The sequence below is a fragment of the Lutra lutra genome, chromosome 6, assembly GCF_902655055.1.
Source record: "Lutra lutra chromosome 6, mLutLut1.2, whole genome shotgun sequence".
NCBI classification, from domain to species: Eukaryota; Metazoa; Chordata; class Mammalia; order Carnivora; family Mustelidae; genus Lutra; species Lutra lutra.
In genome coordinates this window covers 130,114,199-130,131,165 of record NC_062283.1, presented here as the reverse complement: position 1 = coordinate 130,131,165, position 16,967 = coordinate 130,114,199, and the positions used below count along the sequence as shown (strand labels likewise).

Below are 16,967 nucleotides of genomic sequence, written 5' to 3'. Positions count from 1 at the left end.
TTATAACTAGACATCACATAGGACATATTCTCAGAGTTTACTGTAGATACAAGCTTTCTTAGGGAAAAAAAAAAAATCCCTCAGGAAACAAAACCAAAGGCTAATTCATGGCTTTTTGTGTAAGTTTTAGATAAAGGATGCATAACAACTGAGAAACATTAACAACCAAGTAGAAGACATGAAGTTATTACCTGAATATTAAACAAATACTATAAAAACAGTAATAATAACAAAGCTATTACTACTTCAGATTATAAAGCGTTTTTATGTGTTGCATATTTACACCCAACAAATGTTAAACCAAATCAGATTATGATGTTTTCCAAATGGACAACTCTTTATCAGGAAAACGGAAATTCATATTTATAAGACTTAATGCAGTATCTTCTTTTTCTGTTTCACCACCTAACATTCGTCGAAGAGAAAATGATACTGTAGAATGCCTTGCTGACCAGCTTACAGTGTGATTTGTGATATTTCTGACCAGCTTACAGTGTGATTTTGGTAACCTACTAATCACCTAATTCATTTAATTTAATTTAATTTTTAACTCCTTTAATTTTAAATAGAAGATTTTGAATTTAATAAAGAAAATAGTTTGTTAAGGTGTTAGTGTGAATTAAAGTTAAAATACCATATTATTGATAATAGAATCTATCACCATGTGGCAAAACACTATGTAAAATATTGCATGGGAACATTTCCCATGGGGGGATTATTATAGATCTGTCCATACCGTGAAACTGATTAAGAAAATCATAAAGTGGTGCCTGGCTGGTTTAGTCGGTGGAGCATGAGACCCTCGATCTTGGGATTGTTCATTTCAGTCCCATGTTAGGTGAGGAGATTACTTAAAAATAAATCTTAAAAAAAAAAAAAAGAGGGGCGCCTGGGTGGCTCAGTGGGTTAAGCCGCTGCCTTCGGCTCAGGTCATGATCCCAGGTCCTGGGTTCAAGCCCATCGGGCTCTCTGCTCAGCAGGGAGCCTGCTTCCTCCTCTCTCTCTGCCTGCCTCTCTGCCTACTTGTGATTTCTCTCTGTCAAATAAATAAATAAAATCTTTAAAAAAAAAAAGAAAGAAAAGAAAAGAAAATCATAAAAAGGGGTAGTGCATGTGGGTAGTCTCAGTGGTTAGAGCATGCAACTTTTGATCTCAGGGTTGTTATTTCAAGCCCCATGTTGGATGTAGAGATTAACTTAAAAATAAAGTCTTTAAAAAAAATCATAAAAAGTTTTTTTTGTTTTGTTTTTTTATTTTTTATAAACATATAATATATTTTTATCCCCAGGGGTACAGGTCTGTGAAAAATCATAAAAAGTTTTTTTAAAATTCTCCATCTGAATCTTGGAATTCTCCAAAATTTTGGAATTCTCTAAAATTCAGATGGAGAATTTTTTTTAACTCTAAAATTATGATTAGCATTTATTTCTTAAAGGGCTCATTATGGAATGCATCAGACACAATGGTGTGTTTAAGTGTGATGGAGTAGAGAGACAGATTTTTACCCAAATATACAACTGTTCAAAATACCATGGATTGCTGGAATTTGGTCAGATGAGAAGAGCAGTGCTTGCCAGGCAATCTATGCATCAAGAAAGCCAATAATAATCGTCCAGTTGAAATTAAATACCAATTGGTCCTCTTTTCCCTTCAACCACATGATTTTAAATAAAGTTTACAATGGGATGAGGTTATGTTCAATGTATATTATACAATGAACACACATTTAAGATGTTATTTTCTTAAGTGTGTAAAAGTGAAGATATTTCCAAGAAAGTTGATCCTAACAAAACTGGTATTTCTCAACTTAACAAATTATTTGAAACTGATACTGAACCACCCTCTTACCTTTTGCTTCCCCAAGCTTCATCCCTTCTATCAACCAAATATAGCAAGTTCTTAAAATGCCACTTTCTGCAAGACCTACAAATGTAATGAATCTATGTGGGACACATGATTTCTATCACATAAAACAAGTTGCATTTTATACAAAAGAAGTGCTATATACATATGTTCATTTATTTAAGATTTTATTTATTTATTTGACAGACAGAGATCATAAGCAGGCAGAGAAGCAGGCAGAGAGAGAGAAGGAAGCAGGCTTCCTGCTGAGCAGAGAGCCTGATGCAGGGCTTGATCTCAGGACCTTGAGATCATGACCTGAGCTGAAGGGCAGAGGCTTTAACCCACTGAGCCACCCAGGCACCCCTATACATATTTTCTTTTAAACACTTATCTCTCTTTCCTTTGCATGTTGTATAAATCAGGGATAAGAAAACTTTCTGTAAAAAGCCAGATAGTAAATATTTTAGGATTTGAAGGCTATACGTGCCACAGCTACTTAACTCTGCTGCTGCGGTGTGAAAATGGCCAAAGACAATACATAAATGAATAAGCGTGAAGTTTTCCAATAAAATTTTATTTACAACAGGTGGCTGCCCAGATTTGGCCACTGGCTATAGTTTATATATAGATCTCTATATAGAGATCTAGAGATCTCTATATAGAGATCTATATATCTATATCTATATCTATATCTATATATATATATATATAGATATATACTCCTGGTATAGATTATCACAGTTCCGCAGGGCCGAAATGAGACAGATGTATTTAACTTTATAGGATAGTGCTAGGTAGACACCAACACATGCTTTCACAATTATGTCTGCTCATCTACTTAGAAGAACTGCCTACGTCTTATTAAAAATCACAACAAAGATTCTTTAATTCTTTAAGAATAAATCAGCAAAATCAGGATATTGTGTCACATGGTCAGTCAGGGGTTTCAAATTTGAAGCAGGTACAATAATCATAGTATTGACCACCTTTTTTTTTTATAGACAGAGGGGATATTAAGTACTGTATTTTTAAAATTTACAGTAGTCGCCCTGGCTTTATCTGTGAAGGATACAATCCAAGATGCCTAAAACTGCAGATAGTACTGAACCCCATATATACTAGATTTTCTTATATATACATACCTAAAATAAAGTTTAAATTATAAATTAGGCACAATAAGAGATTAACAACAATAACTAATAATACAAAGATCTGACTTTTTTTTTAAAGATTCTATTTATTTATTTATTTGTCAGAGAGAGAGAGCACAAACAGAGGAAATGACAGGCAGAGGGAGAGAGAGAAGCAGCTCCCGCTGAGCAGAGAGCCCGACGCGGGACTCGATCCCAGGACCCTGGGACCATGACCCGAGCCGAAGGCAGAGTTGAGCCTCTGAGCCACCCAGGCGCCTCTGAGCCTCTGAGCCACCCAGGCGCCCAACAAATATCTGACTTTTAAATAGATTTCCAAGTTTCAAGCAAACAGAAGGACAGTGATCATTATTATTTTATGAAAACCTCAAAGAATTACTGATCACAAAATCTTAAACTGGTAACTCTCATGCTTCTGTCTTTTCCTTGAGTTTTCTTCTCCATGATGACTGCTCTTTCCCACTTTGCCTGGTAAATTTTATTATTATGCTTATTTCATTTAAGCATCATTTGTTCTTTGGGAATATTCCTGATATGTACCGCTACTCCATTCATATGGCTAGTGTGGGTTGGGGCCCCTTTTCTATATATTCTTTAGCATTCTGCAGTTAACTCAATTACAGAAGTTCCCACCTGCTTATGAAAAACTTTTACTAACTTGCAGACCAGAGTAAGACAATATTTAATCAGATTCAGTGATCATCACCAATGTTTTCTTACCATAATATCTCCACCTACAGGTTATTAATTTTGACCTAATCTTAAAGTAGTTTGTTCAATTAGTTTCATGAGTTGTACACTCCTGTGATACCACAGATCCAAAAATATGTATCTACAGGCTTAGATTTGCATGACAGCTTAGCTAACAAGAGGGCATATATTTATTTTTAACAAAGTAAAAACTATTTTATTCTACATCTACTTGTAGCAAGTCTCAATCCAGCTTGATTTTTTCCCACTGATTTTCTTCTAATTAACCATAGGACTCTTCCTTTATCCTTGAAATTCAGTTATGCACCAGAAAAATGTATTATTCCTCTATATTATTTTTCTCTCTTAGAAATATGAATTCTGGGGGCGCCTGGGTGGCTCAGTGGGTTAAGCCGCTGCCTTCGGCTCAGGTCATGATCTCAGGGTCCTGGGATCGAGTCCCACATTGGGCTCTCTGCTCAGCAATAAGCCTGCTTCCCTCTCTCTCTCTCTCTCTGCCTTCCTCTCCGTCTACTTGTGATCTCTCTCTGTCAAATAAATAAATAAAATCTTAAAAAAAAAAAATGAATTCTGGGGGTGCCTGGGTGGCTCAGTGGGTTAAAGCCTCTGCCTTCAGCTTGGGTCCTGGGATCGAGCCCCGCATCGGGCTCTTTGCTCAGTGGGGAGCCTGCATCCTCCTCTCTCTCTGCCTGCCTCTCTGCCTACTTGTAATCTCTGATGTCAAATAAATAAATAAAATCTTTTTAAAAAAAAAGAAATATGAATTCTGTGAATGTTTGATCTCTGTCATCTACTTTCCAGAGCTAGCATTTTCACAATAGTTTTCTGACTCTTCCAGCTTCCTTTTGTGTGATTTTTTCATAAGTTGGGTCTCTTTATCACTAATTTTATTTTTAGCATTTTTTATTCTTTAACTTGCTTTTTTACGATGCTCTTCACTTTTTTAATGGGTCTCCCCTCACTTTTCTTAGCTCTGCCACCTTACTTTCCATCCAATCTTATAGTTACTTTATCTCTGTTTTCATATTTCATTGGTACCCATAACTTCTATCATTTCTTTTAAAATACAGAAAAGTTTTATCTGAAAAAGTTTCCCATTTCTTGGGGGTAGTTCTTCCAAAGTATAACCTTCATGTGCTTTTACTTATTAATGTGTATCTACTTCTCCTGTCTGTTCCTGCTGCTTCCTTCCTATGCCCACCATTCCACTCTTTTCATGATAGCCTCTGTACATATGACCTATATTCATTCCATTTTGCTTTTTGCTGATTTCTTGACTTCTAATGTGAGTAGTCCTATCCATATCTGCTGACTTCCTTCCTAAGAAGGGTAGGCAAAAATTAACCTGCTTAAAAAAAAGTGGGTTTTATTATAAAAAATAACACAAGATCATTCCAGAAAAGTCTAATGTTAGAAATCTTAGAAAAGCCTAACGGATAAAATATAAATCATCTATAATCTTATCATCCAGAAAAAAGTTCTAGTTACATTTTGGGATTACTTATTACCAGGATTTATTTTCCTATGTGTGTATATTATCTCCATAATTAAGAGTTACAGATATACTCTTGCATCATATTTTGTCACCCACATTATTTGTGAGCATTATTATACATTATCAAAAGCTTTTTGAAAATATCATTCCAAGTAAGTATACTATATCCCTTCATGTGACTGTACCATCATTTAAAATCATTCCTCTAAACATAGGAAAGATGTTCCCATCACTGCTTTTTAAAATAGTTATCCTACTTATATTTTTAAAGTATCTGGAAAAAAAATATGGTTCTGAGTTTCTAAATTACAAAATATCCTGTTTTCTTCTTTACAATTAAAAGCCAAGATAATGGGGGCGCCTGGGTGGCTCAGTGGGTTAAGCCGCTGCCTTCGGCTCAGGTCATGATCTCAGGGTCCTGGGATCGAGCCCCGCATCGGGCTCTCTGCTCAGCGGGGAGCCTGCTTCCTCCTCTCTCTCTGCCTGCCTCTCTGCCTGCTTATGATCTCTGTCTGTCAAATAAATAAATAAATAATATCTTTAAAAAAAAAAAAGCCAAGAATAATGGAAACCATTAACAAAATGAAAAGGCAACCTGCTGAGTGGGAGAAGATATCTGCAAATGATATATCCAATAAGGGGTTAATATCCAAAATACATAAAGAACTTATACAACTCAACACCAAAAAAAGCCCCAAGTAAATGGATGAAAAGATGGGGAGAGAACCTGAATAGACATTTTTCCAAAGAAGACAAAGAGACAGCCAAGAGACATAAGAAAAGGTGCTCAACATCACTCATCATCAGAAAAATGTAAATCAAAACCACAAATCACCTTACATCTTGTCAGAATGGCTAGAATCGAAAAGACAAGAAATAACAAGTAATGGGATGCCTGGCTGGTTCAGTTGGTAGAGCATGTAACTCTTAATCTCAGTGTTGTGAGTTCAAGTCTTACACACTGGGCATGGAGCCTACGAAAGGAAAGAGAGAAAGGAAGGAAGGAGGGACAGAGAGAAAGAGCAAAAGAACAAACAAGTATTGGTAAGGATGTAGAGAGAAAGTAATCCTGGTACACTGCTGTGGACATGTAAATTGGCAGAGCCGCTGTGGAAAACAGTATGGAGGGGCGCCTGGGTGGCTCAGTGGTCTGAGCCTCTGTCTTCAGCTCAGGTAGTGGTCTCCAGGTCCTGGGATGGAGCCCCGCATCAGGCTCTCTGCTCAGTGGAGAGCCTGCTTCCCCCTTTCTCTCTCTGCCCACCTCTCTGCCTCCTTGCGATCTCTCTCTCTCTGTCAAATAAATAAATTAAATCTTCAAAAGAAAATTAAAAATAGAAATAGCATATTCACATTCAGTAATGCCACTACTGGTTTTTACCCAAAGAGAACAAAAAACACTCATTCAAAAAGTGAGGGGCGCCTGGGTGGCTCAGTGGGTTAAGCCGCTGCCTTCGGCTCGGGTCATGATCTCAGGGTCCTGGGATCGAGCCCCGCATTGGGCTCTCTGCTCAGCAGGGAGCCTGCTTCCTCCTCTCTCTCTGCCTGCCTCTCTGCCTGCTTGTGATCTCTCTGTCAAATAAATAAATAAAATCTTTAAAAAAAAAAAAGTGAGTTGTGGGAAATCAGAGGACCTTAAGAAACAAACTGTGGACCTTAAGAAAGAAACTGAGGGTTCTGGAGGGGTGAAGGGTGGGGTGTTGGGAGGGCCTAGTGGTGGGTATTAAGGAGGGCACGTATTGCATGGAGCATTGGGTGTGGTGCATAAACAATGAATCTTGGAACACTGAAAAAATGAAATGAAATTTAAAAAAAACGATACATGCAGTCCTGTATTCACTGCAGCATTATTTACAATAGCCAAGATAATGGAAGCAAACCAAGTGTGCCTAAACAGATGGAAAGATAAAGAAGATGTGGTATATATACACAATGGAATATTACTCATCCATTAAAGAGAATGAAATCCTTCCATTTGCAACAATATGGATGGACCTCGAGGGTATTATCTAAGTGAAATAAGTCAGACAGAGAAAGACAAATACTGTATGATTTCACTCATATGTGGAATCCAAAAAAACAAAAAACAGACAAAAAAAAAAAAAAAAAACGAGAAAAACCAGACTCTTAAATATAGAGAACAAACTGATGGTTGCACTCAGGTGGGGGATGGGTGAAACAGACAAAGAGCATTAAGAGGTACAAATTTCCAGTTATAAAATAAGTAAGTCAGGAAGATGAGAAGTACAGCTTAGGGAACATAGTCAATAATACTGTAATACTGCTGTTTGGTTACAGATGGTGAATACACTTATTGTGGTGAGCATGAGTAATGTACAGAATTGTTGAATCAATATGTTATATCTGAGGCTAATATATGTTAATTATACTTCAATTTAAAAATGTATGTTAATTATACTTAAAAGAAAACTAAGAAAGAGACTTACACTTTTAGTCAAAGCAGAGTATGTAGAACTCAATTTTACCTTCCTGCCATCACACAATAAAACATTGGACATAACAGGTAAAACATTTGCTATCAGATGTAATACAACGGGTAGCTGAGGATAGCAACCCCTGAGATGTAGGAAATAAACCAGGCAAGCAAGCATTACATTTCCCATGGCTTTCTTTCAGAGGCAATTTCTAGACTGTAACACAGCAGTCTAAATGAGTTAAAGAGACAGTGACCAGAGTTTAGGGAAATTGAGGCAGTTGGGATTTGCATGAAAGAGTTCACTAAAAAAGGAAATATGCAGAGAAAGAGCTCTAGATATCTGCATAGGGAATGTCTATAATCTTTGGCTGAATATTAAATTGCACGTGCATAATGTGAAACATCACAAGCCTGGGGAAAGAGCAATCCACACAAAGCTGGAAGACAGCATTCTGAACAGCCAGAGTAGAGAGATGTCAGTGACACTAAGGAGATTCAGTACAGAGCCTAGAAGGGTCACATGTAAAAGAAAGGCTAAAATAGTCTTAGAGTAAAGGCTACTTTAGACACATTACTGAAATTTAAAAACAAGCCTCGAAAGGATAAAGCTGATCTGCAAGAAATGTAACTACTTGCCAAAATAAACACTCAACAGCCTTAAAGGAAGTAACACTCAATATAATCACCCACAATGTCCATCATCCAATCACAAATTATTAAATCCGCCAAGAAGCAGGAAAGTAGGACTCAAAACCAGGGGGAGAAAACCAGACCACAAAAACAAAACCAGAAATAATAGAATTAGCAGAGAAGGACATTTAACAAACTGACATCCACTTCTGGGAAGATGGAGTAGATGCCCTTTCCCTATCCCTCCTGCTCTGTACAATTGAAAATCCTGGAGATTATATAAAAAATAAACATAAAAATATACTAAAAAGTGGAAAGAAGAAAGAACAGCTAGGGATCAGCTCGGGATCTCAAGACCTGTTCAAAAGAACAGTGAGTTCTCTGCTTTTCTTCTTAATTTAAATTTTATAGACAAATGAAGACCCAACAAAAGTCTGCTCTCTTAAGCGAAAGGATCAGGAAAATGCAGCATAAGAGAAGAGACAACTTTTTGACAATAACTTTTACTGCAGCAAACACTGCAGGGAAAATACATGTACTGTTGGTGACACCTCCACCCATTCCAGTCAAAAGAGGAGTCTAGAAGTATATTCTCAGAAGCTTTTAGGAGGCACTCTAACCCTCCTGCCAGTAATGTCAGAGAAGACCAAGTAGGGAACTGAAACCTCCATCCCTGCCAGTCAAAAATGAGCACCCTTCCCCTCCCCTGATGACATCAATGGAACCTCTCCACCAGCAGAAACAAGGTGCATCTTCTCAACAGATGCTGAATAAAGAACCTGGGCTTCTACCTGTATCTGGCAATAAAGAGATGGTGCCTAACCTTTGTCAGAACAGTGTCCAAAAAAGCCATCTAAAACTAAAGTTTGAAGATGATAAATGGGTTCCTGGGTGACACAGTTGGCTGAGGGACCAACTCTGGATTTTGGCTTGTATCATGATCTCAGGGTCATGGGATCCAGCCATGCACTGGACTCCCTACTCAGTGTGAAGTCTTCTTGACTCCCTCTCTCTTTGCCCCTCCTATTTGTGCTCTCTCTCTCTCTCTTTCTCTAAAATAAATAAATAAATCTTTTTTAAAAAAGTGAAATAAAGATGACAAACAAATGGCCAATAAGCACATAAAAAGATGGTACACATCACTAATCACTTGAGAAATATGAATCAAAACTACAATGAGGGATGCCTGGGTAGCTCAGTTGGTCAAGTCGCTGCCTTCAGCTCAGGCCATGATCCCAGAGTCCTGGGATCGAGTGCCACATCAGGCTCCCTGCCCCGCAGGGAGTCTGCTTCTTTCTCTGCCTCTGCCTGCCACTCTGCCTGCTTATGTGTGCTCTCTCTCTCTCTGACAAATAAATAAATAAAATCTTTAAAAAAAAAAAAAAAAACTACAATGAGCTACCACTTTACACCTGTTAGGGTGGCTATAATAATAATAATAATAATAACGATGATGAGTTTTGGCAAGGATGTAAAGAAACTGAAAACCTTGTGTATTGCTGGCGGGAATATAAAATGGTGCAGTTCCAAAAAAAAAAAAAAAAAAAAAAAAAAAAAAAAAAAAATGGTGCAGTTCCTAAGGAAAACATTATGGCAGTTCCTCAAAAACTTCAATATAAATTTACATATGACCTAGAAATTCAACTCCTGGGTATATATACAGAAGAATTAAAAAGACTCAAACCAATATTTGCACAGAAGTGTTCAGAGCAGCATTATTCACAAGAGTCAAAAGGTAGAATTAACCCAATGTCCATCAACAGATGAAGAGATAAACAAATTGTGGTATTACATAAAATGGAATTTTATTTCTTAAAAAGGGATGGAATTTGACACATGATACAGTATGGATGAACCCTGAAGACATTATGCTAAGTGGAAAAAGCCAGAAACAAAAGGACAAATATTATATGATTCCATTTACATAAGGTGTCTAAAAATGGCAAATTCACAGAGATAGAAAGTAGAATGGTGACGAGGAGGAGTTGGGAGTAGAAGAGAATGGAGAGTTATTATTTAATGAGTACAGAATTTCAATTTGGGAAGATGCAAAAGTTCTAGAGATGGATGGTGGTGATGGTTGTCCAACAGTGTGAATGTACTTAATGCCACCGAACTGTACATTTAAGAATGGTTAAAATAGTAAATTTTACATTACATGTACTTTACCATAATAAAAAAAGATTAAAAAAATAAGATCTAAAGTCTTATGACAAATTATGAAAATGTTCAAGATTCCAATGAGATTCATTCATACCAAAAACCAGGAAGATCTCACATGGAATGTAAAAAGACAATCAATATATGCCAACTTCAAGATGACAGAGATGTTAAAATTATCCAATAAAATTACCCTATGCATGTGCAATTCAAAGCAGACATGAAAAAAAATGCTTCAACAGGCATATGACTACGCTTGAAACAAAGGAGCTTCTATTACTACTTAGTAAAAAAATGTCATTAAGGGAGTGGCTCAGTGGGTTAAGCCTCTGCCTTCAGCTCAGGTCACGATCTCAGGGTCCTGGGATGGAGTCCCCATTGGGCTCTCTGCTCAGCAGGGAGCCTGCCTCCCCATCTCCCTCTGCCTGCCTCTCTGCCTACTTGTGATCTCTCTCTCTCTCTCTCTCAAGTAAATAAATAAATAAATGATAGGTTTTTCCTAAAAATGTCATTAAGGAAGTTCTGTTCACAAGCAATATTTAATAATTTCAACTCTGCATGTAACTTACAACATAACCTCCAAATATGTAAGGTCAATGACAAAATTATCAGAGAAATGGACAAATTCACAATCATTATGAGTGACATTTTCCATGAGCTTCGTAGTACTTGATGGGAAAAACAATAAAAATTGGAACATTATAATTAAAAATTCTAATTTAATGGGTATAATGTTTATATATACTAGCACAAACAACTATATTTGAATACTCACTATTTTTAAGAATATAGAGAGTATATGGGGTGCCTGGCTGCGTCAGTCAGAAGAGCATGTGACTCTTGACCTTGGGGTCATGAGGTGTCATTTTTATATAGGGTGTAAAAATTACTTAAATAAAAAAACTTTTAAAAATATTTTTAAAAAGAAGAATACAGAGAATTTTTTTTAATTGCCCACATATTAGGGCATAAAGCAAGTTTCAACAAATTTCAAAGGATTTAGATTGCACAGACCATATCCTCCAACCACAATGCAATCAAGCACTTGTTAAGAAAATAATAACAAGGGGCTCCTGGGTGGCTCAGTTGGTTAAGCAACTGCCCTCTGCTCAGGTCATGATCCTGGAGTCTGGGATCGAGTCCCACATGAGGCTCTCTGATCGCCAGAGAGTGTTTCTCCCACTGTCCTCTCTCCTCTCATGCTCTCTCTCTCATTCTCTCTCTCAAATAAATAAGTAAAATCTTAAAAAAAAAAAAGAAAAGAAAAGAATAACAAAAGCATAACTAGAAAATTTTTTATGTTTGTTTGGAAATTAAGAGACATACTTCCAGGTGATTCATGGGTTAAAGTAGAAATCACAATAGAACTGAGAAAATACTTTGAACTTAACAGTGAAAATACTATCAAACTTAATGAATGTAGCTATTTAAAGGAAAATAAATAGCCTTAAATGCATTTAGGAATGAAGGTCGAAATGAGATTTTTAAAAAATTAATCTCGGGAAGTTAAAAAAAGAACATTGAAATAAACTCAAAGAAAGTGCAAGTAAGAGTGAAATAGGAGCCTCCCTACTTAAAAGGGAGTGGAAGTTATATATAACGGTTTGTTTTTTCTTGTTTGTTTTGTTTTGCTTTGTTTTGTTTGAAGGGGTTATTCTAGGAAGACTTCCTACAGGAAATGTACCTGAACACTTTATAAATCCCTTACAGTACTATGACTTTTTTCTTTTTGTAATAAATTGTGGTAAAATATACACAACATAGAATTTATTATTTTAACCCTCTTAAATGTACAGTTTAATGCCATTAAGTACACTGACGATGTTATGCAATCATTACCACTATCTATATCCATAACTTTTTCATCATCCTAAAGAGAGACTCTACCCATGAAACAATAACCACTCATTCCCCTCTCCTCTCAGCCTCTGGTAACCTCTATTTTACTTTCTGTTTCTCTGAATATGCCTTTTCCAAGTGGAATCATATCGTATTTGTCCTTTTGTTTCTGGCTTCTCTCAAATGTTTTCAAGGTTTTCCATAATGTAGCATATGTCAGAATTTCATTCCTTTTTTAGGGCAGAACAATAACTCATTGTTTGAATATACCACATCTTTTTTAATGTTTTTATTTATTTATTTGACAGAGAGAGATCACAGTAGACAGAGGCAGGCAGGGAGAGAGAGAGAGGGAAGCAGGCTCCCTGCTGAGCAGAGAGCCCAATGCGGGACTTGATCCCAGGATCCTGAGATCATGACCTGAGCCGAAGGCAGCGGCTTAACCCACTGAGCCACCCAAGCATCCCACCACATTTTGTTTTTTAATGGCATATTAGTCTTCCTCATCATTTCTACCTTATGACAATATTATTATTTACTAAGAGCTTTTATAAGCTCTTGGGTTTGTTTGGTTTTTTTTTTTTGCAATACTCCAAGTAATAAATCACAAGTTCTTGTAGTGAATTAGACTTGTTATCACTTGGTTTATAGAAGAGGATATAAAGGGAAAAAATGGATTTTACACTGTACTTTTCCCAAATAAATTTCTATTTGATTTATAATCTCTTCTTTTTTTTTAAGATTATTTACTTATTTGTTTGACAGAGATCACAAGTAGGCAGAGAGGCAGGCAGAGAGAGGGGGGAAAAGCAGGTTCCCTGCTGAGCAGAGAGCCCGATGCGGGGCTCAATCCCAGGACCCCGGGATCATGACCCAAGGCGAAGGCTTTAACCCACTGAGCCCCCCAGACACCCCTATAATCTCTTTTTTTAAAAAAGATTTTATTTATTTATTTGTCAGAGAGAGCACAAGCACAGGGAGCAGCAGGCAGAGGGAGAAGCAGGCTTCCCGCTGAGCAGGGAGCTCAATATGGGGCTCAATCCCAGGACCCTGGGATTAAACCAAGATACTCTATTTGTTTTAAGATTGACTTCTGCTAAATATCTCTCTCAGCTAGGCCAATTTGCAAGGGTAATGGTAGCATATGTAAATAGGCAAAATATCATTTAAATAAATATGAAACAACCTTTTCTTACAAGGGAAACTACATATGCCCACCAAAAAAGTTCCAGGGAAACCAGCCACAGCATATATTTATCAGGCTGTTTGGTTACATGTGAAAAGTCTTTTGAATAAATGAGACATTTTAAATATTTTCTCATCCAATCTGGTATTTAATTCCCTACAAATTTTAGTTTATTTATTTAGTTTATTCAATTTCAAATTATCTCAAATTAACTAATTAAAATTCAAATTAACTAATTCAAATTAACTAATTAAAATTTAGTTTATTTATTTAGTTTATTCAATTTCAAATTATCTCAGTTCTCTCCAAATTTCAAATTTGGATTATTTATCTCTTTAGTGTTCCTTTCTCTACAAAAAAAAAAAAAATTAAAGGTGAAAAGGGTAAAAAAGTTAAATTAAATCTGGCCAATTTAGTTGCTTATTAATGATGTTATTAAATATTAAAGTACAAAAAATTACTGGCCAAAAAATGTTTGCGGTTAAAAAAAAAAATGTACCTACAAAGTTCCCTGAGAACCTTTAACTTGTTTCATTATGTGAGCCTTCACTCTTATATTTTATATATTTTCTGCTACACAAAGGTACTATTTTTAGCACCCATTTTTCTCAGCTTCCCTATTTATATTTTGATATCTATATCTACCAAATCACTTTGGATTCCCAGCATAGAGAAAACACTGCAGATTTACCTTCTCCCTGAATGTAAAACATGAATGCAAAGGGGAAAAAAATACTAACGGCATAAATCTTCAAAGAGTACTTCGCCTTACATCTATAAATATCTCACAGAAATTAAAAACGTCTGGGAACTTAAAATTGGTCAAGAAAATACATATTTTAATTCTCCTAAGTATAGCACAGGGAATAAAGTTTGGCACCAACAACATCTTCAAAAATATTGTCTGACTATATCTTTAGAATACTTGAAGAAAAAATATTCTTCTCCTTTTTAAAAATATTTATTTGAAAGACAGGGAAAGAGAACATGCACGTGTGAGCTGGGGGGAGGGGCAAAGGGAGAGGGAGAATATCTCCAGCAACTTCCCACTGAGCGCAGAGCTGATGGACTCAATCCCAGGACCCTGAGATCACAACCTGAGCCAAAATCAAAAGTCCATACTCAACCAACTAGGCCATCCAGGTGCCCCATTATATGCAATGGGGCATATAATTATATGCTTTCTTCATAAGAATTTTTGAGGTTATTGGGTTTTTAAAAAATAATACAACTTTATCCCTTCTTCAGTTATATTGCTATAGACTGGGAAAAATATGTAACTGAGAATTATGGGGATTATATTTTGGCACATATGCTTCTTTTTGGTACATTTTTGTTTGGTACTTCATTTTGCTTTGTGTTATAGATATTTGTGCATGTACTATATGCCCAACTAGAATATAAATGACTTATAAGTAAGAAAAATAGCCTATTTCATGATTGCATTACCCATCATGCTTAATGTAGCACTTTGCACATAGTAGGTTCCCAATAAATACTGGTAGGATATATAATTATTGAAAAATTGTGTAAAAAATATTTAAATTAACAGTGAAAAAGGAGGTTACTTTATTCCTAATCAGATTGTAATGAAGACTATTTCAAACTCTATGCAGTGATGATACACACAAATATTTAAACTATTTATGTGCCTCAACTTGACATAATTTCATGATAACTTGATGGCAATCACATTTAAATATATTAGAATATTTTTGTAATAATGCTACTCTAGAATAGCAACTTTAATAGCTGAGAAAACATGTTAAAGACCATTAACCTGAAAGAAACAGAGAACACTAAACATTTTTTTCAGAAATCAATGTATAAGGTTAAACATTCCACTATAATATTTATAAGCAAACCTCAAATTAAAATTTATAAATGCAAACTATCAAATGTTTCAGTTAGACAATAATTTAGATTATATTTTATAATTCCTCCTGTGTACACATTGATGAATACTATATAAAAAAAAATTCTTTCTTCTTTAATGTCTTTGACTGTAACTATCTAGTTTCAAAATTAATTTTGCTTGAATGCAAGGCTATGGCAATGCTACAAAAGCCCTTAATTATCAGTGAATATGATATTAATCAGTGAACACAAGTAAGTGATTTTCCTTACCTTTAGGACAGCAATGAATGGTATGAAGTTAGCTCTTTGGAGTCCATTTTTATAGAGATCTGAAAGAAAAAATTGCTATTAGTTTTTCATTTAGCCTAAATCTAATGTTAGCTCATATCTCAGTCTAGAAAATAAAGCTTTCTATTTATAAAAAAGATAAACATGCAAAAGAAAAATAACCGCAATTGATTTCTATTCTGGTACTACACAAAATTCATTATATTCTTAATAAGAAGAAGAACTGACAAAATTATGAAAGAAAATCAAAAGACATTCAATCAAATTGGCTTTGAACTGTGGTTGAAAAAAAAAGGAATAAAAGAATTTGGAAGAGATCACAAATAATCCTAAGTCAATAACTCAACATCAGATATTTTTTAAAGTACTTAATATTTCAACATATAGAATTTTACTGGGAAAGGAATTATATTGCCCTTTATCTCAATCTATAGTAAAAATTCTCAGTACACAATTAAAAATGTGTAACAAGATTAGCCTTTTAAGAAAACACATCAAAAGACAGAACTGTGCATGTATTTGTATCAAGATTACATATTTAACATAAAGGTAAATGACACTAAGGCCACTCTACTTTAAGAGAAATTACCTAAGAATTAAAATTCCATTCTCAAAAGACTATAAATTTAATAGTTATAAAATAATAAACAGCTAGTATTTTTTGCTTTAGAATATGCACGTGTCACAGTGCATGTACGTTCAGACACATGAACAAACACTGTCAAGAGCAAAGAAGTGGAAAGAGGTAGCAAATTTTAAGCTTTCCATATTTTTCTTCATTTTCTCTTTTTTTTCTTCCTAAAAAAAAAAAGGACTTGGAATTTTATTCAAGAGTTTGAAATGTTATTGCATCTAAAGCATCCCTTTTAAAAGTAAAATCTAAAGTAATGAGATTTTTTTAAAAGAGTATAAAAATGAGAACAGTAAAAAGTCTTCTCAATAATAAAACCCGTGAATTAGGTTATGCGTCTTGATTTTTTTCTAAAATATGCTTTAGAGTTTCCTTCCTATATTTCCTTGTTTAGAGAAAATTTGATGACTGAGATAGACCTCAACTGCCACATTTACTTATGGAAAGAAAATATGGTCATTAGGAAACATTTATTCTCTTTAGAAAAATATTCATCCTAACATCATTATAGTGTAGAATGTATTTGCAAAGCTCTTTGGTTAATTAAGGACAAGAGGCTTTAATTCAGTTTCATTTAATATATTTATTTAGGGATATTACAAAAGATAAGATAATGTTGGCCAGGCTGTTGGAATTTTCAAATCCAAAATGAGATCTTTCCTTTCCTATAATCAATAACCTCAAATGAGTAAATAGGTAAAATGCAGGAAGTGGATTATTAAGTTAGATGTTTTCATAAT

At 35.2% G+C, this 16,967-nt stretch overlaps 1 protein-coding gene across 3 annotated transcripts in view; it reads right to left on the bottom strand.

Moving 5' to 3' along the window:
* The window catches only part of AFG1L (AFG1 like ATPase), a 231,639-nt gene that overhangs the window by 80,094 nt on the left and 134,578 nt on the right, over positions 1-16,967 (bottom strand). For all 3 annotated transcript variants that reach the window (XR_007128171.1, XM_047734093.1, XM_047734092.1), the window contains one exon: positions 15,579-15,637. Coding sequence is in view for 2 of the 3 variants with exons in the window: in XM_047734093.1 (XP_047590049.1) it covers positions 15,579-15,637 (59 nt within the window). In the remaining variant the exon portion in view is untranslated. The remainder of the gene's footprint in view (positions 1-15,578; positions 15,638-16,967) is intronic.